The 25600-nt window shown below is 41.8% G+C and overlaps 2 protein-coding genes across 2 annotated transcripts in view; one reads left to right on the top strand and one right to left on the bottom strand.

Annotated features, from left to right (window-relative positions):
- LOC139392792 (pyridine nucleotide-disulphide oxidoreductase domain 1) overlaps positions 1-25600 on the bottom strand; it is a 783634-nt gene that overhangs the window by 160976 nt on the left and 597058 nt on the right. The gene's annotated exons all lie outside the window — the stretch shown is intronic.
- The window catches only part of LOC139392786 (SLIT-ROBO Rho GTPase-activating protein 1-like), a 35856-nt gene continuing 33752 nt past the window's right edge, over positions 23497-25600 (top strand). Inside the window, exon 1 of the mRNA XM_071141039.1 lies at positions 23497-23850. Coding sequence (XP_070997140.1) covers positions 23784-23850 — 67 coding nt within the window. The 5' untranslated portion in view covers positions 23497-23783. The remainder of the gene's footprint in view (positions 23851-25600) is intronic.

Below are 25600 nucleotides of genomic sequence, written 5' to 3'. Positions count from 1 at the left end.
TATACATGTACAGTACACTATATATGCAAAAGGTATGTGGACACCCCTTCAAATTAGTGGATGTGCCTATTTCAGACACACCCTTTGCTGACAGAAGTATAAAATTGAGCACACCGCCATGCAATCTCTATAGACAAACCCTGGGAGTAGATTGGTCTTACTGAAGAGCTCAGTGACTTCAATGTATCATCGTCATAGGGCGTCACCTTTCCAACAAGTCAGTTCGTCAAATTTCTGCCTTGCTAGAGCTGCCCCGGTCAACTGTAAGTGCTGTTATTGTGAAGAGTGAAATGTCTAGGAGCAATAACAGCTCAGCCACAAAGGGGTAGGCCACACAAGCTCACAGAACCGGTGAGGGCTGAAGTGTGTAAAAATCAGTTTGGGACTACAGAGTCCTAAACTGCCACTGGAAGCAATGTCAGCACAATAACTGTTCATCGGTAGCTTCATGAAATGGGTTTCCATGGCCGAGCAGCGGCACACAAGCCTAACATCATCATGTGCAATGTCAAGTGTCAGCTGGAGTGGTGTAAAGCTCACCGCCATTGGACTCTGGAACAGTCGAAACGCTCTCTCTGGAGTGATGAATCAGGCTTCACCATCTGGCAGTCCGACGGACAAATCTGGGTTTGGCAGATGCCAGGAGAACGCTACCTGCCCCAATGCATAGTGCCAACTGTAAAGTTTGGTGGAGGAGGAATAATGGTCTGGGGCTGTTTTTCATGGATTCGGGCTAGGCCCCTTAGTTCCAGTGAAGGGAAATCTTAACGCTACAGCATACAATGCCCTTCTAGACGATTCTGTGCTTCCAACTTGGTGGCAACAGTTTGGTAAAGGCCCTTTCAGCTTGACAATTTTCAGCTTGACAATGCCCCCCAGCTTGACAATGTACAAAGCGAGGTCCATACAGAAATGGTTTGTCGAAATCGGTGTGGAAGAACTTGACTGGCCTGCACAGAGCCCTGACCTCAACCGCATCGAACACCGTTGGGATGAATTAGAACGCCGACTGTAAGCCTAAATGCCCAACATCTATGCCCGACCTCACTAATGCTCTTGTGGCTGAATGGAAGAAAACCTTCCCAGAAGAGTGGAGGCTGTTATAGCAGCAAAGGGGGGACCAACTCCATATTAATGCTCATGATTTTGGAATGAGACGTTTGACCAGCAGGTGTTCACATACTTTGAGCCATGTAGTGTTTGTATACTGTTTGTGTGTGTGTATGTGTGTGTGTGTGTTGTATCAGGTCGCTGTTGCTCCTCTGTCTGTTCCACCATCCCTCTACCTTAACATCCCTTATTCCAAGTAGGCCTTTACCCTGCTCCTGTCTCCCTCACTCTCTCTCGCTCTCCCTTTTTCCCCTCGCTGGAGTCTTTCGTGACTTTTAAAAATCCATTATCCCCATGTACGGGAACTGTGTCATTTCACTCTCACACTCACACACTGCTCTGTGGTTTCATCCTGGGCTCTGGTGGTGATTTAAATCTCTAATGGCCACTTAAGGAATTCTGGAATTTTGTTGATTGTTCAGCCAGATGAACCTCAACTCAGAAGTCAGAACGCTATGTACTCTATGGATGTGACCAGAATATAACACACACACACACATGCACGTACGCACACACACTCCCTCAATAACATATCTTTGAATTGATTGTCATTTGAGAAGTGAAACCCCTGAATTAAATAGAACACGTACCTCTGTAAGTGACAGAAAGATTCATCCATAAAGATAATTAACCCCTCTCCTCTGGCTCATATAGCAAGGATCGCTACAGTGCCCCCCCCTCAGAACAGGAAGGCATGTCCCCGTGCTTTGACTTTCTTTCAAGCCGCCTCACATGTCCGCCTCTGGATTTCGATAGCCTCATGGCCGCAATCCCACTTCCGACACCAGTGTAACGAACGGTGGGGAAGGGAAGTGAACAAGGTTCGCTAGCGTGAAAGGCAGACACCATTCGCATCGCGTCAATAGGGTTTACCTTGGTGAGAATTGTAACGATTGCTACAATATAACTCACACACACACTCTCTCTCATAGACACACACTCATACACATACACTCCCTCACTCACATATCTCTGAATTCATTGTCCTATGAGAAGGCCACGCCCTGGCCTTAGTTATCTTTGTTATCTTTGTTTTCTTTATTATTTTGGTTAGGTCAGGGTGTGACATGGGGGATTTATGTGTTTTGTCTGGTCTAGGGGTTTTGTATGTTTATGGGGTGTTTTCTAAGTCTAGGTGTTTATGTAAGTCTATGGTTGCCTAGATTGGTTCTCAATTAGAGGCAGGTGTTTATCGCTGTCTCTGATTGGGAACCATATTTTCGCAGCCATGTTCTTTGGGTATTTTGTGGGTGATTGTCTTCTGTCTTTGTGTCTATGCACCAGATAGGACTGTTTCGGTTTTTCACATGTGTTGTTTTGTATTTTGTGATGTTCACGTTTATGGTCTTTATTAAACATGTTGAACACTAACCACGCTGCATTTTGGTCCTCCTCTCCTTCAACGGAAGAAAACCGTTACAAAGTGAAACCACAGAAGGAAATAGAACACTTCTCTATGGGTGACACAAGGATTCATCCATAAAGATAATGAACCCCTCTCCTCTATATATTATTCATATACCATCTTAGACAGCTTCTGTTAATGTTTGATGCTCATCTTAAATAAGTAATCTCGGAGTCAAATGGTCTGTCATCTCCTAACTGTTCCCCGGGGCGTAGCTCGTGGTGCTCATATGGAATAATCATACCATAGCACACCAAGACAGTCGTGAAGAGGGCACGACAAAACCTATAGTCCCCTCAGGAGACTGAAAAGATGTGGTATGGGTCCTCAGATCCTCGAAAGGTTCTACAGCTGCACCATCAAGAGCATCCTGATGTGTTGCGTCACTGCATGGTTTGGCAACTGCCCGGGCTCCGACCGCAAGGCACTACAGAGGGTAGTGCGTATAGCCCAGTACATCACTGGGGCCAAGCTTCCAGCCATACAGGACCTCTATACCAGGTGGTGTCAGAGGAAGGCCCTAAAAATTGTGAAAGAGTCCAGCTACCCTAGTGGTGCCCCAAGCCATAAGACTCCTGAACAGCTAATCAAATGGCTACCCAGACTATTTGCATTGCTCCCCTTTTACGCTGCTGCTACTCTCTGTTATTATCTATGCATAGTCACTTGAATAACTCTACATGTACATATCAATTACCTCGACTAACCGGTGCCCCCGCACATTGACTCTGTTCCCGGTACCCCCTGTATATATCCTCGCTATTGATATTTTACTGATGCTTTTAATTGTTTGTTATTTTTTTATATATATATATATATATTTTTTTATTAGAACTGCGTTGTTGGTTAAGGGCTTGTAAACTAAGCATTTCACTGTAAGGTTTACTACACCTGTTGCATTTGGCGCATGTGACAAATAACATTTGATTTGATTTGATATCTGACTAAGTACAGCTCGGTAAATTGACTCCTCCTCACCAGCCCCAAGGAGAGGATACGGTGGTTCTCTCCTTGTCAGAAAAGAGAAACATTTTGATGGCTCCGAGAGTTCCATTTGATCATTTGGATAATGGCACGGTGTCATCAAAGTGCAGGATGTGTGTGTGTCTTTGTATTTTTTTTTGTGTGTGATGTGAGTGTGTGTTGTTTGGTGAGAGTTTAAGGGTGTGACTTTTCAGCAGGCAGGGAGTGACCACAGGCTCCGGTCAGTATGCTGCTAGCTAGTACTATGCAGCGAGATACCCACCAGACAGTTTATTAGGTACACCACCCCGTTCACCAAAATTGATCGCTCATACAGACAGTCAGTCACGTGGCATTCAGTTGCTGTTCGATTAAATGCTAGAATGGGCAAAACGAGGCGCACCGGATCCAGTATGTCAGAAACGGCCGCCCTCCTGGGCTTTTCACCCACGGCAGTGTCTGGGGTTTAACGGGAATGGTGCGACAAACAAAAAACATCCAGTCAACAGCAGTCCCGGGGGTGAAAAACGTCTCGTTGATGAGAGAGATTGAATGAGAATGGCAAGAATCATGCAAGCTAACAGGAAGGCAACAGACAGACAAATAACGGCACAGTACAGGAGTGGTGGGCAGAACGACATCTCGGAACGCACAACTCGTCGATCCTTGTCACGGATGGGCTATTGCAGCGACCACACCGGGTTCCACTTCTGTGGGGAATGCTTTCCTGGCACACGTTAGGGCCATTGATACCAATTGAGCAACGATTGAACACCATAGCATATCTAAACATTGTTGCCTACCAAAGCCAATAGAGCATCTTTGGGCTGTTCGCAGTATGAATGTACCACCGTCCAATCTACAGCAACTACGTGATGTCATCGTGTCAGCATGGACCAACATCCCTGTGGAATGTTTCTGGCACCTTGTAGAATCCATTCCCTGAAGAGTTCAGGCTGTTCTGGAGACAATGGGGGGGAGGGGGGGATCTAAGCCGGTACTAGGTTGGTGTAACTAATAAACTGTTCGGTGAGTGTATAACATTCACATGGTAGGAAAGTTCCATCTTCGTCACTGTTTCCGCTCAGGTAATGATCATGGAAAGGTTCAATTTAATGTAAGGTCTACCCACTCTAACCCCCTGATTTCCTTCTTTCTCAAGCCCCTCTATCTCCCTGCACTACCTCTGCTCTCCATCGCTTGCTCCCTCCTTCTCGACTCCCCCCTCTATCCCCCTGCTCTACCTCTGCTCTCCATCGCTTGCTCCCTCTTTCTCGCTGCCCCCTTCTATCCCCCTGCTCTACCTCTGCTCTCCATCGCTTGCTCCCTCTTTCTCGCTGCCCCCCCTCTATCCCCCTGCTCTCCATCGCTTGCTCCCTCCTTCTCGACTCCCCCCTCTATCCCCCTGCTCTACCTCTGCTCTCCATCGCTTGCTCCCTCTTTCTCGCTGTGTGTGTGTGTGTGTCATTTTGTGTGTGTGTGTGTGTGTGTGTGTGTATTTAAGGCTCTGCCATAGAACAACCTGTTTTCCAAGGCATGCAAAAGTGCAATCTGTTTGAACTCAGGAGAGCGGAAATGAGGGAATGAAAGAGAGAAAATGAGAGGGAGATTGAGAAAAGAAGGAGAGAAAAAAGATGAGAGAGAGATCAGGACTGCTGTCTGTCTATTAGTCATACTGGAATGGGATTTCCTCAGGGGGAGAGAGAAAGGAGGCTGTTTATGTACTTTTCTTATGTACAAATACACAGATAAGCTCCATGCACAGATAAGATTGGACAGGAAACAATAGATCAAAAACAGACCATCAAAGCACAAAATGCCTCTTACCATCCACAACAGATCCACAACTCCATATGTTAGTCAAAAACACACATCCACTAATTTACTGCTCTGTACTCATATCTACAGACAGTGAGCGACACAATGCTTTAAGCTAAACACACCAGAAACACAGCCTGCGATCCAAAAACGGCACCCTGTTCCCTATATAGTGCACTACTTTTGGCCAGTGCCCAAGTGCACTATATAGGGATTAGGGTGGTATTTGGGACTAAACCACAGTCTATCTGTCATTCAGATTTGGTAAATGAGGGTTGTGTAACATGGACATGGTCCTCTCCTCTCTCGGTCCGTGGCTAACCTAATAGAGCTGGGCCTGTGGCTGGCTTAAGTGATGTGATGAGGGCACTTACTGCCTGGTTAGCCTGAACAGTCCTCAGGGGTTTCGAGTAGCCTCGTGGGGAGAGAAACAGGGAGTTTCTAAGATTTGTTTAATGGGGTGGCCAAGGGGAGACCAGGAACCAGTCATTGGTGGCCATGGGAAATCAGCAAATTATATCACAAATAGCATTACAAATTGGCTTAAACAATGATGCATTGTATTGAATAAGTGTTTATTTGTATCTGCCTCTTAACCGATAGGCTACCTGTTAACCTTTTTATTGGAACCAATTTTATTTTTGTAAATCAACATTTACCATTTTTATTCCGAAAAATAAAGACAAATGGCATTGACACAATGATTGGCATCCCGAAGCTAGTGCATGGTTGCACAGCCTTTGGCCAAGATAACTGCAGACGAATGCTTATTGTAGCCAACAATGAGCTTGCTGCACCTTTCTACTGACAATTTGGCCCACTTCTCACCAGCAAAATGCTTTCAATTATTTCATATTTGAGGGTTACTCTCTATTGCCGTTTTCAGAACTCGCCATAGAGTTTGGATGTGATTCAGATCTGGACTCTTCTTTGGCCAGTCCAGCATCACTTAACCATTCATGGGTGCTTTTAGATATGTGTGTTTGGGGTCATTCACTTACTGGAGGACCCACAACCTTCAATGGAGACCCACCTTTTGGACACTAAGTTGAACATTGGACTATGCAAAACACCTGATAATCATGATGCCTTGCACAAGTTCACGGCCCCCAGTACCAGAAGTAGCAAAGCAACCCAATAGCATTATCAAATCTCCTGCATCTTTGATTTTAAGGAGGGTGTTCATGTCATTGAATGCTTCAAATTTGGTTGTTAGTAAACACAGCGCTGATCTGTATTGCCGAAGAGCTTGAATTGTGTTTCATTGGGACACAGAACATTTCCCCCAGGATTTAGGCTTGTTTTCAATTCAAATTAGGCTTCCTTGTGTCTCCTTCAGCAGTGGGATCTTTTTGTATTGTTTATAAAAGATAAAATAACATCTAAACATACATGTAAAAATAGAACACCCTCCAAACAATCAATTATTGGCGAGGTTTGATAATGCTGAGAAGTGCAAGGATGCCAATATATTTTGCCGCAACTGTACATAATGCACGTCCTCAGCACCGGGATTAAAAACTCTAGTTTCGTTTCCTGTCAAGTCAAACAGCAGTTACCTAGCCATCTTCCACCTTAACTACAGAATTTTCTGTGAATTGTATGCTCCATACTTGTTAGGGGAGAAGTAAGGAGGGTAAGTTGAGCCATTTTTTATATTCAACATGACTACATCAAGGGAAATATAGTATTCTTTCCAACAAAGGTATCTACATATATTTCAGGATGTTGTGTATCCCTGGAAATCATCAGAATTCAAGTACACAAAACAGTTTTGAAAACATTGCAAAACTTACCTAGCCTCGTACGAACCATCATGACCTTGCGAGCTCAACTTTTTTTTATTTTTACGTTACAGCGTTATTCTGAAATGTATTAGATCATTTTACCTCATCAATCTACACACAATACCCCATAATGACAAAGCAAAAACGGGTTATACATTTTTGCAAATGTATATAAAAAATATTTAAAAAACGTAAATATCACATTTACTTAAGTATTCAGACCCTTCACACAGTACTTTAATAAAATAAAATAAACTTTGTTGAGGCACCTTTGGCAGCAATTACAGCCTCAAGTCCTTTTGGGTTTGACGCTACAAGCTTGGCACACCTGTATTTGGAGAGTTTCTCCCATTCTTCTCTGCAGATCTTCTCAACTTCTGTCAGGTCGGCTGGGGCGCATCGCAGCACAGCCATTTTCAGGTCTCTCCGGAGATGTTTGATCGGGTTCAAGTCCGGGCTTTGGCTGGGCCACTCAACGTGTCCTCCAGACCTGACGCTTGGCATTCAGGCCCAAGAGTTCATTCTTGGTTTCATCAGACTAGAGAATCTTGTTTCTCATTGTCTGAGTCCTTTAGGTGCCTTTTGGCAAACTCCAAGCGGGCTGTCATGAGCCTTTTACTGAAGAGTGGCTTCTGTCTGGACACTCTACCATAAAGGCCTGATTGGTGGAGTGCTGCAGAGCTGGTTGTCCTTCTGAAAATTTCTCCCATCTCCACAGAGGAACTCTGGAGCTCTGTCAGAGTGACCATCGGGTTCTTGGTCACCTCCCTGACCAAGGCCCTTCTCCCCCGATTGCTTGATTTGGCCGGGCGGCCAGCTCCAGGACTAGTCTTGGGGTTGTCCAAACTTCAATGATGCAGAATTTATTTTGTTACCCTTCCGCAGATCTGTGCCTCTTGTCTCAGAGCTCTACATACAGTTCCTTTGAACTCATGGCTTGGTTTTTGCTCTGACATGCACTGTCAACTGTGAGACCTTATATAGACAGGTATGTGCCTTTCCAAATCATGTCCAAATCAATAGAATTTACCAATCTAGTTGTAGAAACAGCTCAATAATGATCAATGGAAACAGGATGCACCTGAACTCAATTTCTAGTCTCATAGCAAAGGGTCTCAATACTTGTGTAAATAAGGTATCTGTTTTTTATTTTTAATAAATTAGCAAACATTCCTATTAACCAGTTTTTGCTGTGTCATTATCGGGTATTGTGTGTAGATTGATGAGGAAAAAAAGTTAATGAATACATTTTAGAATAAGGCTGTAACGTAACAAAATGTGGAAAAGGTCAAGGGGTCTGAATTCTTTCTGAATGCACTGTATGCCTTCATTCAGATCAGTGGTGGTCAGTGCCATTTAAGATGAGGGAGGATGATTATTTTTTTCATGAGCATGTCCTTATTTCTATTACAGCATATTGGATGACTGTCATTCATATTCTATTCAACCAGTTCAATGTAATATTGATAGGTTTAGGCTACTATATGATACTCTTACTTTTCCCTATACCCATCTATGAACAGAGGTTTATAATGTAGCTGAACACAGGTCGAAAGAAAGATTTGAGGTGACAGAAAGGGACACATGGACAGACAGTGACACATCCAATACTACCTTGCACACTCTTGCCTGCATCTAGCTGACCGAGGATGTAATCATTAGTCCAGCAGTTGCAAACGAGAGCTTCTATTGGACAAATTCAGGTATGTTTGTCCCCGTTTCGTTCCGTTTGCTTCCATTTAAGAAACGTTTTTCAACAGAATCGGAAGAATGAATACAAATCTATGATCACATGTAAACAGTCAACTTTCATAGCTACATACAAACAGCTCGTTGTATTCCTTCTAGCATCTATGCACTATTTTCCTCTCACCTTTTCCCTTCGCTTGTGGACTCAATGCACAACACATCAGCTGTCTGTGACCAGGCAAAAAAAAAACATTCCAAGCCAAACCTTCATATCATAACCGCTACACATAGCCTATTTCATTGTCACCATATTAACTAAAGTAATGTCATAGTCAACATAGCTAATAGAACTAAGACATTAGTAAACTCGCTACAATCATGCAGTACAGTGTACAGTCAGTAAGCAGTTTAGCAGTTACGCCGGTGGGCCCCGGTGGCAATAAATTTGTAAAACCAAAAGCTTATCTGGACTTAAAAGAGTTCCAGTGTTGGATAGTCATAGCCAGCTAGATAACATAACATTCCTCTTTTTGACCCAAGTGTTTGATTAGGCAAGCTGAATTTTCTAGCTATGTAAGTGAAAGTGAAAAGAAAATGACAAATTATCTCCTCTCTCGCTCCTCCAACTATTGTCGTTCTCTCTATTTACACTGCACTGCAGTGCTAGCTAGCTTATGCTTTCAATACTAGATTAATTATCTGATCCTTTGATTGGGTGGACAACATGTCAGTTCATACTGCAAGAGCTCTGGAGGATGTCCTCCGGAAGTTGTCATAATTACTGTGTAAGTCTATGAAAGGGATGAGAACCATGAGCCTCCTAGGTTTTGTTTTGAAGTCAATGTACCCAGAGGAGGACGGAAGCTAGCTGTCCTTTGGCTACACCATGGTGCTACCCTACAGAGTGTTGTTGAGACTACTGTAGACCTTAATTGCAAAACAGTGTGTTTTACGCAATAATTTGGTGAAATGTTCATACATTTTGTATAGTTTTATCTAAAAAAATGATAACTTTTTTTAATGTTTCACTATTTTTATGAAATTCACTCAGTAGGATGGTCCTCCCCTTCCTCCCCTGAGGAGCCCCCACTGATTCAGATATAGTAGATCTCTGTTCAGTATCACTTGCTTGGCCAGTTGTCTGGGACTGGGATGTTGTTTAGAAGTACCAGTTCGTAGGAAAGTACTCTGCATTTGAAGCCCATGAAACTGGACCACCAGATTTGTTATATGTTAAGCAAGCTAAGACTCCATGTCATCAGAAAAGACATTGTGTGCCTCTGCTACTCTATCATAGCATCTCTTTTGCACAGATACATGCTATTTATGTCAATGTACCTCTTCAGGGTCATTCAGTCTATTTTTCTATCCTTGCTGCTGCGCTAATGGATTTCTTCCCTTCTCTTACTTCCTTGGCTGCTCTCTCAAGAACCTCAAGGGTGACCAGATCCATGCTTGTTTTATGTTTGTGTGACGCACACAAATATACAGTGCTGCTTGAAAGTATGTTAACCCCTTGTGCAATTACAGATTATTTAAATTTTTGCCATGAAATCTTCATTTAGAACCAGTCTTGTTGATCTGACATAACAGGTTTATATTCACCAATACCATATGTGACCTGTTTCAGGAAACTAGGCATATGCCGCGGTCACTACTTCACAGGAGAGCCGTTTGAAACTTTAACTTTTTTTAAATGAAAATTCGTTTTTTTTGCTGAAATGTCTTCTTGAACATGTGAACTTTCATGTGCCTTAATAACAAAACTTGTATGCCATCTGTAAATACAAATAAAATTGTTAAAATTACGAGCCTATTTGGTTTAGCCACAGAAAAAGTCAACAACCTTCCCGCTAGCCATGATTGGCTGAGATAATGAGTGGGCTTGACATGCTGAGAGATGAGCTTGGATTGGGCTGCCATATAGCACACTTCTGTCTATTTGAGCTTGTGTGTAGGTCTAACGCTGCTTTAATTTTTTTTGTTGCGTAGTAAAACTGCATAAGTGTGGCTCTCCACTTTCTGGAGGACCGAGTTTTGAAATCGGTGGAATTCGAGTATGATAGCTAAGGAGATGGAGAAAACACCTGTCTCCCGATTACATCTTCAAACTAAGGGCAACCATGGCATCCGTGACAGGCTCAGGTCAGGAGACGGGTAAGATAGTCTAGCTAGCTACATTTTCAGATATTACACGTCTCTAATTTTGACAAAGTGGTTTCATTTCAAGTTAAAGTGTACTGTTAGCTAGCTAACGTTAGCTGGCTGGCTCGCTATGTATATGATCTTATTATTCCTATCTCAGAGCCATTTGCTTGGCTAGTTATAGCCTAATGTTAACTAGCTAACATTAAACCTGGTTGGTTAGCTACCTGCAGATTCATGCAGGGTAGAAACGTCATGAGTTGGGATTATGGTTCATTGTTTAGCTAGCTACATGTCTTAACAAAATACTCCACTATGCAAGTATCCATTTCAATAGAATGTCACCGCAACAAATGTTTCAGAGCACTCTCATCTGAGTGTGCCAGAGCGCAGAATAACTGATGAATTTACAGAACGCTCAACACCTGTTGAATATGGCTGGTGTCAGTAAACGTCGGGGGAATAAAACTTAATTTTTGCCAGGAGCACAGTTAGTTAACCAATGCTCTGGATAACATGAAAACAGCCTAACCAGCTCTGCTAGGGTGAGTAAAATGGTCAGAGTTTTGGTCGGGGCTAAAGCTTAAAATGATTCTTATGGCATTGCACACAGTCAAAGTGAAACAGAGTGACTTGACACAACGGGCCAAGCAAGCTGTACAAACAAAATGGAAATGACACGGGACGTCTTTTTAATGAAAGGGGTTGCAGTCTGCCGTGAAGCGTTCATATATGTATACGGAGGACGTATACGGAGGACGTTAGATGGCTGGCTCGCTAGCTGACATTGCGTTTATGATCTGTGTGTAGTAATGTTCTCAGAATGCCATTCTGTTTTTCTGCTACACGCATGATTTTTCCTCTGCACCAACATTGGTGTAGAGGAAATCATGCATGTAGCAGAAAAACTCAATTAAAAAGGAATTAGTGCAGGTGCAAAAATAAGTGAACCCCAAGTTGCATTGGTTAAATCAAGTAGGTAAGTAGAATCAGGTGGGTAAATAATTGGGTACCAAATGAACCAATCAAAGGAGAGATTGTTAGGAAAGAGTTTGAGCGGGACTCTGATAAATAGAGATAAGAAATGTGGTAAGTTTGGTGTTACCCATCCAGGTGAATGCAAAGCAGACCATGCTGAGAGGAAAGGAGATCTCAGAGGACATCAGGACGAGGGTGGTGAGGGCACATCAGTCTGGGGAAGGCTATAAAATCATCCCAAAAAGATTTGAGCTCCATCAGTCCACTGTGAGGCAAATAATGTATAAATGGAGAGCCTTTAACATGACAGCAACTCGGCCTGGAAGTGGACACCCTTCCAAAATATCTCCAAGAGCCACAAAACAATAATAAATCAGGTAAAAGCCAACCTAAACATAACATGTAGAGATTTGCAGACCTCCCTTGCTGCATCTCAGGTAACTGTGCATGCTTCAACAATAAGAACACGGAATCGAAATTACATTTATTTAACTTGACAAGTCAGTTAAGAACAAATTCTTATTTACAATTGACGGCCTACCAAAAGGCCTCCTGCTGGCACAGGGGCTGGAATAAAGAAATAAAAAATATAGGACACAACACACAACAAGAGAGGCAACACTCCAAAAAAGAGACGTAAGACAACAACATAGCAGGGCAGCCATTCATGGGAGGCTTGCTAGGAAGAAGCCTCTGCTGTCAAAGAAAGAACCAAACTGCCCGTCTTAACTTTGTCAGAGACCACCTGGACAAATCTGAAGGTTTCTGGAAGTCCATTCTCTGGACCGATGAGTCCGAAATGGACCTTTTTGGTCACAATCAACACCGGTATGTTTGCCGAAAACCCAACACTGTCTACCACCAAAATAACCTTATCCCAACAGTCAAGTGTGGTGGTGGGAATGTCAAGATCTGGGGAAGCTTTTCCTCCTCTGGACCTGGACGACTCCACATTAGTATTAGATTTTTTACCTTTATTTAACTTTAACCTTAATTCCCTTAATTTAACATTAACAATTGTTTTAGATTAGTTTTCCTTATGATCCCTGGAGACTAATGTGAAACCAGTCATAAGGAAGCAAACTGAAAATCATTACAACATGACATGTATTGCGGCCCATTTTCCACAGTGAAGTATGCTATAAATAGCTGTGCCTTTATTCCAAATTTTAATTGTAATTTGCGGGGATGAAATTTGCAGACCCAAGGGAAGGGAAAGGAAAATCGAGTCAGTTGCAAAAGCATAATGCATTCAACCAAAATGTATCTTCTGCATTTAACCCAACCCCTCTGAACTAGAGAGGTGCGGGGGCTGCCTTCATCGGCTCCGGGTAGCAGTTGTTGTTGGGGGTTAACTACCTTGCTCAAGGGCAGAACAGAAGATTTTTCCACCTTGCCGGCTCGGGATTTGAACTAGCGACCTTTCATCTACTGGCCCAACGCTCTTATACGCTAGGCTGCACCAAGCTATAGGCTTTTGTAACGCAGGAACCGATCAAGTTGATTTTTGCGCATTATTTTTTTATGATATGCCCTGCCTTTTCTCAGTTGTATTTTACAATTAGTAGAATGTTAAATATTAGCCAATATCAGTAATGCCCATATAATTGTAACTTTAGTGATAGTTTCCTTCAATGTGTAGACTAAATGTTGCATCATTCCATTCCGTTAACCTTTCTCTGTCACATCCGTGTAGTTGTTCCTGAGGGTCGCTATAGTAGATCATATTAGACTAACGTTGTGCAATAATTTGGGACATGTAGCCGTATGGTCTGGAGCCTGGCGCACGGTTCACGATGACTGACCTTGGTCATTACAGTTCCGTTATTACTGAGGATTAGGGTAGATTTATTGGACTAGCCTATTGTTCAACCCCTATTGTACACTTTTTTCACCTTCCAATATTTAACGGTTTGAACTTGAATATGGCAACTTTCAGGATGAATTCAACCCCAAAAAATGATGAATCAATACATTGTGTGTAAAAGATCTCCAAATACATTCCTAACCTTAAAATGTGCCTAAATAATCTACAAAATCAGAGTAATTTTAAACCAGCTGGTGCCGAAACGGAGACAAATATGCATATATTTAGATGGCTTCCTTTCATTGATCACTTATATTCTGAAACTGTTATTTCGATGCATTCTAGTGAGTCTGTGACCAAATTAAAAGGCATTTAAAGGGATGGCTTAAGGTTAATGTACTAAAACTCAATTGAATGAAAACTCTACAAGAAAATCTGTTGGCCAGCAAGTGGGAGGGTTTTCAGCGGTTTAATCAAATGTATTCAGACTGTGGAAGGGAACCATGCCTGCAAAGCCGGTTGCGCGCCTGCATAAGGTAAGTCTGAATACCAATTACTGAGAACTGCGTAGTAATGACATGCGTAGGAAAAACTTACATTTCCTAAGTCTGAATCGGCTCCATATGCATAAAAGAGACAATTTACCCCATGGACACTGGCTCAAGTTACCCCAAGGCAAACATTTGTACTATTTTAGCCAACACAGCAACAAGGATGCACTTTCATTCTAGGTTTAAGACCTCATATTGTAGACCCCAACTGATGTAATGAACAATCTTAAAATGATATACTTATGTTTCATGATGCTTGCATCTAAACCAAACACATTAATTTGACTTGGGGAGTAGTGAACTACATCTAGTTCAATTAATGTCTTTAACTATATTTTGCAGTAGGTGGAAGCTGAACTAAATTTGAATCTAGGTAGTGTTTTCAGTACTTACTTGTTTGCCATGCAGCAGTGTAGCTAACTACTAGAACTACACACTTTTTTTGCTAAACTAAAATATGGGTGAAGTAGGCAATACTATATTTTTCAGCATCAGACCTGCCTAATTGACACTTGAATTTTTGGGGGGTGATTTAATAGGCTAAATTACACATTTTGTTAACATGACCCCACAAAGTAGTTTGGATGGAGTGAACTACTTTTTAAAAGTAACTATAGTTAAGTAAACCATTTTTCTTAAGAGCAACTTTAGTGTAGCTTAACTTCTTCCAGTGTGAAGTAATTGGTAGCTTGGTAAACTATATTTTCAGTGTAGCTTCCCCAACACTGGTTACCACTTTTCCATGTGGTTTCTTCCTTCAGACTCCATGAAATGATGACATCTTCCTAAATATTTGGTCACATGATTCATTGTGTATGGTTTCCACGAAACAGGTTCAACGAACCCTTTGGCTCAACTTAACCCACTCTCCCCTACAGCTTAGCTGGTATAAAGTCTGGGCAGCAATTTTTTAACTAACCTTTACCTGGCGATAACATTACTTCCTCTCAACCTGGAAGTTACCGGTGTCTTCATCTCCCATCAATAGATGGAACGTAAGAATTTAGAAAATTCTCTTAATAAATTGAATACATTTTTGCTCCATGAGGTAATTAAATTCATGTAAATAAATGATAGTGAGAAGCTGAGACTGTGATTGGATGAGACGTCCATCAATGTCAACAGTGCAGGTTTATTTGCATGAACACCATAGTAACAGCATAGAGCAATATTACTCATAGCCTATATGACTGACTATGCACGGATTCCTGCAGATGAGCATATGCTCTGAACTTCTCAACCAGGCCCAACATGATTGATTATTCTCTGTCTGTAAAGGGCCTGTGTGGGTGCAGAGTTTTATTCCAGCCCAGTAGCATGAAGTGCTTTGAACCTGATCATGTAAACCCCTCCCACAGTATCATATCCTACATCCTCTCTATCCTTAATTTATCAAGCTAGATATGGGAGACCACTAGGGCCAACACAACAGCACTGCCTGCCAGTGGGGTTCTGACATATTATTTAAAGGGTAATTCTACCACTTGTCAACCTCATATTCATTATCTCCACCAAGAAACCATGTATTATATAAATATCTGTACACACTATTCTATAAAGAGCTAGGTCCAGAGGATGTATAAGTGGAGTAACTAGCAGGACTCTGCTGGCATCTGGTGGCAGGGCCATAGGCAAGACTGCATCCTGAAGAGGGTTCTGTAGATATGTATAGTGTCACTAGATGGCAGACTAGTCTGCATCAACACACAGCGGAATGTGCAAGTCCTGGGGGCAGTGTAGATGTAAATCTTGGTGGGGCAAAGTAAAAAATAAACAATAAATAATAATGTTTTAGATTCATGCCAACAAACCCACTACACAACACTAAACAATACATGAATTGCACTATAACGGTGACAAACGGTGCCCACAAAACTGTTAGGGCCTACATAAAGCTGTCCCAACAGCAGTAGTTTCTTTTCAGCACCCTGGAGTGAATCCTTACCACCGCTATACCTGGCTATCAGCAGAGTCTTGTCTGGCAGCGAAACAGTTAATTCAGCCTCATTTACTGCCTTTAAAAAAATAACAATAAATGATGATATTACTGACTTGCTTAACTTCTTGGTGACAGAAGGGCAGTATTGAGTAGCTTGGATGAATAAGGTGCCCAGAGTAAACTGCCTGCTACTCTGTCCCAGATGCTAATATATGCATATTATTAGTAGTATTGGATAGAAAACACTCTGAAGTTTCTAAAACTGTTTGAATGATGTCTGTGAGTAGAACAGAACTCATATGTCAGCGAAAACCTGAGACAAATCCAACCAGGAAGTGGGAAATCTGAGGTTTGTAGTTTAATTTAAGTGATTGCCTATCCAATATGCTGTGTCTATGGGGGCAGATTGCACTTCCCAAGGCTTCCAGCAGATGTCAACAGTATTTAGAAAGTGGTTTGAGGCTTCTATTGTGGAAGGGTGTCGAATAAGAGCTGTTTCAACAAGTGGATTAGGCTGAGGCCAATCAGTTGTTTACTGCGCGGTCACGCGGGTGCGCCGTTACTTCTTTTTCCTCTGTAATGAATAAGCTATTGTCCGGTTGGAATATTATTGAAGGTTTATCATAAAAAGATCCTAAGGACTGATTGTAAACATCGTTTGACATGTTTCTACAAACTGTAATGGAACTCTTTTGACTTTTCGTCTGGATTTTGCACTCGCGCATTGTGCCTTTGGAATAGTGATCTAAACGCACAAACAAAACTGAGGTATTTGGACATAAATATGGATGTAATCGAACAAAACAAACATTTCTTGTGGAAGTGGGAGTCCTGGGAGTGCATTCCGATGAAGATCAGCAAAGGTAAGTGAAGATTTATAATGCTATTTATGACTTTTGTTGACTCCACAACTTGGTACACTTCTTGGTAATTCCACCACAGTGTCCGATTTCAAATAGGCTTTACGGTGAAAGCACCACAAACAATTATGTTAGGTCAGAGCCAAGTCACAGAAAAACACAGCCATTTTCCCAGCCAAAGAGAGGAGTCACAAAAATCAGAAATAGAGAGAGAATTAATCACTAACCTTTGATGACCTTCATCAAATGACACTCATAGGACTTCATGTTACACAATACATGTATGTTTTGTTTGATGATGTTTATATTTATATAAAAAAAATCTCAGTATACATTGGCACGTTATGTTCAGTAGTTCCAAAGACATCCGGTGATTTTGCAGAGAGCCACGTCAATTTACAGAAATACACATAATAAACATTGATAAAAGATACAACTATTATGCACGGAATTATAGATACACTTCTCCTTAATGCAACCTCTGTGTCAGAATTCAAAAAAGCTTTACGGAAAAAGCAAACCATGCAATAATCTGAGTACGGCGCTCAGAGCCCAAACAAGCCAAAAAGATATCTGCCATATTGTGCAGTCAACAGAAGTCAGAAATAACATTATAAATATTCACTTACCTTTGATGATCTTCATCAGAATGCACTCCCAGGAATCCCAGTTCCACAATAAATGTTTGTTTTGTTTGATAATGTCCATCATTTATGTCCAAATAGCTACCTTTGTTTTCCCATTTTGTAAACTAATCCAAAGTCACGTAGCGCGTTCACTAGGAGCAGACGAAATGTCAAAAAGTCCCGTTATAGTCCGTAGAAACATGTCAAATGATGTATAGAATCCATCGTTAGGATGTTTTTAACATAAATCTTCAATAATGTTCCAACCGGAGAATTCCTTTGTCTTCAGAAATGCAATGGAACGCAAGCTAACTCTCACGTGAACAAGTGTCACGAGCTCAAGGCATTCTGGCAAAGCCCTGACTCATTCCCCTCTCATTCGGCCCCACTTCACAGTAGAAGCATCAAACAAGGTTCTAAAGACTATTGACATCTAGTGGAAACATGACCAATATCCCACTGTATCTTCAATAAGGAATGAGTTGAAAAACGACCAACCTCAGATTTCCCACTTCCTGGTTGGATTTTTCTTCTCAGGTTTTTGCCTGCCATAGGAGTTCTGTTATACTCACATACATCATTCAAACAGTTTTAGAAACTTCCTAGTGTTTTCTATCCAAATACACTAATAATATGCATATATTAGCAACTGGGACTGAGTAGCAGGCAGTTTACTCTGGGCACCTCTGGGCACCTTATTCATCCAAGCTACTCAATACTGTCCCCAGCCATAAGAAGATAGTGACATTTCTCTAAAACAGGCTACAGGCTACATGTGCACCAACAAGTCAGAACAGTAGGCTAAGTTATGAGGCGGAAAGGAACCACATTCTTAGGGTGAGGCACATATACTGTAGCTAAGAAAGTAATACTAAGTGTATCTCCCTGGCATATTACATCATTCATGCAGCAGCATACAAGACATTTTTGGACTCAACTTGTTGTGCTGTGCTCACTTGAAAAGGAAGATGGCGCGGCGGTCCTTCTTGTGGGCAAATTTTGTCATCAAAGTCTCATTTCTCAGTTTCCAGTTGTTTTGAACACGGCAGAAGTCATGCTGGATTGACAGCATGACCGATGTAGTCAAACTTTTCTGGCCCATGGTGTTGCATGTCACTGTTTATCATTTTAAGCTTAAACCCAGACTTTGACCACACACCCTCTCCACTGAATAGCAGGCTAGTGATTGCTTTGCAACTGTTGCGGTTAGCCACTGATTCATTCCAAACCACTCATTGTTGAAATTGCGATTTGCAACATGTTATGTAATGTTTATGTATGTATGTATGTATGTATGTATGTATGTATGTACGTATGTACACACACACACAGTACCAGTCAAAAGTTTGGACACCTACTCATTCAAGGGTTTTTCTTTATTTTTTACATTGTAGAATAATAGTGAAGACATCAAAACTATAAAATAACACATATGGAGTTATGTAGTAACCAAAAAAAGTTAAACAAATCGATATATATTGGCTTTATAGCCTTTGATAGATTTGCACACTCTTGGCATTCTTTCAACCAGCTGGAATGCTTTTCTGTCTTGAAGGAGTTCCCACATATGCTGAGCACTTGTTGGATGCTTTTCCTTCACTCTGCAGTCAAACTCATCCTAAACCATCTCAATTGGGTTGAGGTTGGGTGATTGTGGAGGCCAAGTCATCTGATGCAGCACTCCATCACTCTCCTTGGTCAAATAGCCCTTACACAGCCTGGAGGTGTGTTGGGTCATTGTCCTGTTGAAAAACAAATGATAGTCCCACTAAGCGCAAACCAGATGGGATGGCGTATCGCTGCAGAATGCTGTGGTAGACATGCTGGTTAAGTGTGCCTTGAATAAATCACAGACAGTGTCACCAGCAAAGCACTCCCACACCTCCTCTTCAAAGCTTCACGGTGGGAACCACACATGCGGAGATCATCCGTTCACCTATTTTGCGGCTCACAAAGAGATGACAGTTGGAATAAAAAATCTAAAATTTGAAGTCATCCGACCAAAGGACAGATTTCCACCAGTCTAATGTCCATTGCTCGTGTTTCTTGGCCCAAGCAAGTCTCTTCTTCTTATTGGTGTCCTTTAGTAGTGGTTTCTTTGCAGCAATTCAAACATGAAGGCCTGATTCATGCAGTCTTCTCTAAACAGTTGATGTTGAGATGTGTCTGTTACTTGAACTGTGAAGCATTTATTTTGGCTGCAATTTCTCAGGCTGGTAACTCTAATGAACTTATCCTCTGCAGCAGATGAAACTCCGGGTCTTCCTTTCCTGTGGTGGTCCTCACGAGAGCCAGTTTCATCATAGCGCTTGATGGTTTTTTCGACTGCACTTCTTGAAGGTTTTTGAAATTTTCCGGATTGACTGAACTTCATGTCGCAAAGTGATGATAGACTGTCATTTCTCTTTGCTTATTTGAGCTGTTCTTGCCATATATGGACTTGGTATTTTAACAAATAGGGCTATCTTCTGTATACCACCCCTACCTTGTCACAACAGCTGATTGTCTCAAACACATTAAGAACCAAAAGGACCAAAAGGCTACTCAACAGCTTCTACCCCCAAGCCATTAGACTGCTGAACAATTCATAAAAATCGCCACCTGACAATTTACATTGACGCCCCATGTACAGATTACCTCAACTAGCCGGTAACCCTGCACACTGACTCAGTACCGGTGCCCTCTGTATATAGCCTCGTTATTGTTATTCTATTACTTTTTATTATTACTTTTTATTTTAGCCTACTTGGTAAATATTTTCTTCTTCTTGAACTGCACAGTTTGTAAGTAAGCATTTCACAGTAAAGTCTACACTTCTTGTATTCAGGCGCATGTGGCAAACAAAATTTGATTTGATGGAAAGAAATTCCACAAATTCACTTTTATTAAGGCACATCTGTTCATTGAAATGCATTCCAGGTAACTACCTCATGAAGCTGGTTGAGAGAATGCCAAGAGTGTGCAAAGCTGTCATCAAGGCAAAGGGTGGCAACTTTGAAGAATCTCAAATCTAAAATATATTTGGATTTGTTTAACACTTTTTTGGTTACTACATGATTCCATATGTGTTATTTCATAGTTGTAATGTCTTCACTATCATTCTACATGTCGAAAATAGTAAAAAATAAAGAAAAACCCTTGAATGAGTAGGTGTGGGAAGGTGGTATTTACCACATACGACTGGGAAAAATCCACATGCTGACCTATGACGTAAGCAATTACCTCGATAACAGCATTTTTGGCAGTTAAATGCAACAAAACATTATTTATAAAAAGCAATCTTGGTTTAATATGGTTTTTGAACACTATAATTTGTTTACAAGCATGATAGCTGTACTTTTAGTTTATGGTTGATACAGCTTGTTGCCATTAGCCAATCAAATCAAAATCAAATTTGATTTGTAACATGCGTCGAATGCAACAGGTGTAGACTTTACCGTGAAATGCTTACGTATGAGCTCTTTCCCAACCATGCAAAGTTCAAAATAAGAAAATAAAAACATGAGGAATATAATACACAAGAATGAATCTACAGGGAGTACCAGCACCATATCAATGTGCAGGGTTATGATATTTGTGGTAGATATGCACAGTGCCTTCAAAGTATTCACACCCCTGGACTTATTCCACATGTTGTTGTGTGACAGCCTGAATTAAAAAGTATGCAAGTATTCACACCCCTGAGTCAATACACGTTAGAGTCACCTTTGGCAGTGGTTACAGCTGTGAGTTTTTCAGAGTAAGTCTCTAATTTCCCCAAACAGAATTCTTTGTATTCAGGACATAAAGTTAATTTCTTTGCCACATTTTTTTCAGTTTTACTTTCGTGCCTTATTGCAAACAGGATGCATGTTTTGGACTATTTGTTATTCTGTTCAGGCTTCCTTCTTTTCACTCTGTCATTTAGTTTGCTATTGTGGAGTAACTACAATCTTGTTGATCCATCCTCAGTTTTCTCATATCACAGCCATTAAACTGTTTTAAAGTCCTTCCTCTCTATGTTAGGAAGGACACCTGTATCTTTGTAGTGACTGGGTGTATTGACACACCATCGAAAGTGTAATTAATAACTTCGCCATGCTCAAAGGGATATTCAATGTCTGCTTTTTTTTATCCATCTACCAATAGGTTCCCTTCTTTGCGAGACATTTGTAAACCTCGCTGATCTTTGTGGTTGAATCTGTGTTTGAAATTCACTGCTCATCTGAGGGGCCTTACAGATAATTGTTTGTGTTAGGTACAGAGATAAGGTAGTCATTAAAAAGGTGATCATTATTATTGCACACATAGTGAGTCCATGCAACTTATGTGATTTGTTAAGCACATGTTTACTCTTCAACTTATTTAGGCTTGCCATGACAAAGGGGTTGAATACTTTTTGACTCAAGACATTTCAGCTTTTCATTTTTAATTAATTTGTCAAAATGTCTAAAAACAATTATTCCACTGACATTATGGGGTATTGTGTTTAGGCCAGTGTAACACAACAAAGTTGAAAAAGTCAAGGGCTAGGAAAATACAGAGATTATGTTCCTAGGTCAAGGTCAATACTTTCTGAAGGCACTGTGCATGTAGGCAGGGGTGAATTGAAACAATCTACATTTCTCATCGAGTTCAAAGCACGTGAACTCATCCAACTGGTATTTATGGCTTCACAACTGGTAAATACCAGCTTCCCACTTGGTTATGAAGTTAAATGTCCAACTAGGCCTATTTAGGTACTCCAGATATAACTAACTATATTTATGACAATTTTCCATAGGATAATTATTGGTAGATTTCAGTTAGTTGATTGCCTTTCTAATTAATGCTTGGCTAGAGTGAAATCCAGTACAGTGTCCTCAGAATAAGAATTTTAAAAATCAACATTTGCTGCATTTACACACAGCCCAAATGTGATCTTTTGCCACTAATTGGTATTTTTACCAATCAGATCTTTTGCCAATAATTGGGTGCGTGTTCAAACAGCGGTCATTTGCTGACTCGGCTACGCTAGTTGTCACTACGGGTGTGTGCACAGTGGTGTAGGCTGATTGGTGGTGGTGCTCGCAAAATCATAGTGTTATAACACTTTTAAAGCCTTAAAGGAGAAGATGAGCCAACTTTCAAGAACGAGTCATTTTTGGTTAGCCACAGCAGTCAACTAGCTAGCTAAGTAGCTGTTTGGCTTTAGCACATTCACTGTTTTGTTTGTAAACAATAAACAAGCTAGTTAGCTACCACATGTTCTTGTCTAACTGTCAACAGAGTAGCTAGATATTCCAAATAACAGTCTAAAAACAACTTGAGCAGAAATAATTCCGATTTAACCATTCAAACAAGTCACATGGCCAAGAAAGATTTGTATCTGATTTCAAACCACCTACAAAAGGTTATTTTAAATATCTGATTCCGTGTGCTTTTTGGCTGTTCAGACTGCAGGAAAAAGAACATATTCGAATAAATAAAATAAGATTTGAGTCACTTCAAACTGCCAATGTGAACATGGCATAAGTGGTTACGGTAGGCCTTACTGTCAATCATATCTGGGTACCCGCCCCCGAGTCCCACCCTTTCCCATGGCATTGAGCAGCATGCCGGAGCGGAGTAGCGTAGCCCATAGTTTGTGTGAAAGGTTACTACAGTGTTAGATCACAGACACATATTGTTCATAGTACTCACGCAAACACCCCGGGAGAGACTTGAACAGGAGAAACTCCGGCGAACGAGAGACCAGGGTGTGCTCCGCTGGAAAACCTTGTGGGCGTGCACCCCTCTCTTACCGCAGCCCAGTGTGTGTGTAGGCTACTGCCGCTGCCTCTCCCGCGCTCTTTGAGCTCGCTAATGGGAAATTGTTTCTACCTGCTTCCCAGTTGACAGCTCACAGAGAACCCAAACTTAGCATGGCTCAGGCAGTCACTGGTGGCTCTATGGAGAGGGTGATTCTGGATGATTGAGCGTTTTATCCGTCATCCCTTGGGGAGGAATAATACATTCTGTTGTTGCGGCAGTGAGTGGATCTATTCCCTAGTATGTAACCTGTGGTTTGGGCATCGTAGACGCGCGGTGGAGCGGAATAATCAAGGTTTGGACCGTTATCTGATTGACCATCCTTAGTGCGCCGACATGTCGAACCTGGTCAGGAGCAAGAAGGACAAAGAGATAATTGCAGAGTATGAAAGCCAGGTGAAAGGTATGCTTTTTATTTGTTTTATTAGTAAGGCGTCACACGCACGCGAACCTGCACACATATACACCCCTCATACACACCCCTCTCTCATAGGCACATTCATATATATATATATATATATATATATATATATATATATATATATACACACACACTACACCTGCCTATGTTATGTCTGATTCTACTGCCTCACACACGGCTTGTTTGGAGAATGGATGTGTAGTGGGGATGACACCTCAGTATGAGACGTCAGTATTTCTGGGTTCATCCTGAGTGCTGCAAGGTGCCTGAGGGGGAGAGGAGAGGGGGAGGAGCGGAATCTGCAGAGCCCTTGATCATTCTCAGCCATGTGGAAGTGTGGGTGTTTGATAGTAGTAGGCTACATTACAGTCAGTGGGTATAGAGTGGAGTAGTAGGTTGGTATAGAGTGGAGTAGTAGGTTGGTATAGAGTGGAGTAGTAGGTGGGTATAGAGTGGAGTAGTAGTGGGTATTCGCCATAGCTGGGATCTCTGTCTCTCTCTGTCTGTGTTGGTTCTGTTCCACTGTTGGTTTACCTCAGAGGTTGTGACTGCAGCAGGCTCCCCCCGGTGTGTGTGTGTGTGTGCGTGACGAACTGTATATAACGAGCACTGCACTCTGCATATGGTGGGAGTGGGACACGGCGTAGGTTTCATCGTCTTGTCAACCCCACTGATGTCCTTGGAGAGAGGCTTGATGTGGTTACTGTGACAGTGCTGTAACTATGAACTGCCCCCCCCCACCCCATGATGCCATGTGGAACAGTAGGAGATGAGGGGGACACCTGGGGAGTGCACTGACTGACTGCAGGTGTTCCACGTGAGACCGATTCTGTTAAATGTCACGTCTTCCGGATGGACGTTGGATACAGACTTGTATCACGGGTGACCTGGCTGACTACATTGTGTGGTGAGCGTTCTGGCGCCCAGGGCTTCTGAGGCATCATCATCCTACACTGTGTTACACAGAGTGGAAGAGGAGAAATGCAGTGGCTATAAGACTTGTCCTCTACAAGATCATCCGCAGACTCCATCACCATTGTCTACCACCCCGTGACCAGCTCTCTTCATTCACCCATGAACTGACCTTCACCATCTTCGTAGGATGCAGCTGTCAAGGACTTGGCCTCTATTGCTTTTTTGTTTTTTGATTTTTGAAATGCTTTGAGATTCTATGAAAAGCGCTATTCAAATGTAATGTATTATTATTATTATACTGAGGACATTCTAACCAAGATGGTAGCCAGGCCACAAAACTGAACATGGCTCTACACCCATCATAATTACATGGGCATGTTGCAAGGGCTGTGTGGGTTGAACTCTTCCTCTCTCACTCGCTCTCACTCACAGCACCACAGAGCACATAAAACATTCTCACTTTATTACCTGCAGTGCCTTCATGCCCACGTGATCACTTATCTCAGAAAAGGAAATGGCTTTCACTTTTCACAGGAAAGAGCTCCACATTGTGAAAATGCCTGATGTCCCCTGCAGGTTGATATCAAAGAGAAAGGAGGAAATGGAGACGCTGTTGGAGAGTTTGGACTGAAATGACGTGTGTGTGTGTGTTTATGCATTCTGATCAGGAAAGGTCATGAATACATCCTCAGCTCAGCCACGCACACATTGCTGAAATTCTCATCTCTTTCTCTCCCTCCTACGGTGCTCTTTCTGTCACTGAGGAACTCTGAATGCACAGGCTCTTCCCTGGGCACACACACTGAATCGACATCGA

The sequence above is a fragment of the Oncorhynchus clarkii genome, chromosome 33 (assembly GCF_045791955.1).
Source record: "Oncorhynchus clarkii lewisi isolate Uvic-CL-2024 chromosome 33, UVic_Ocla_1.0, whole genome shotgun sequence".
NCBI lineage: Eukaryota > Metazoa > Chordata > Actinopteri > Salmoniformes > Salmonidae > Oncorhynchus > Oncorhynchus clarkii.
This window is presented reverse-complemented; position numbering and strand designations above follow the sequence as displayed.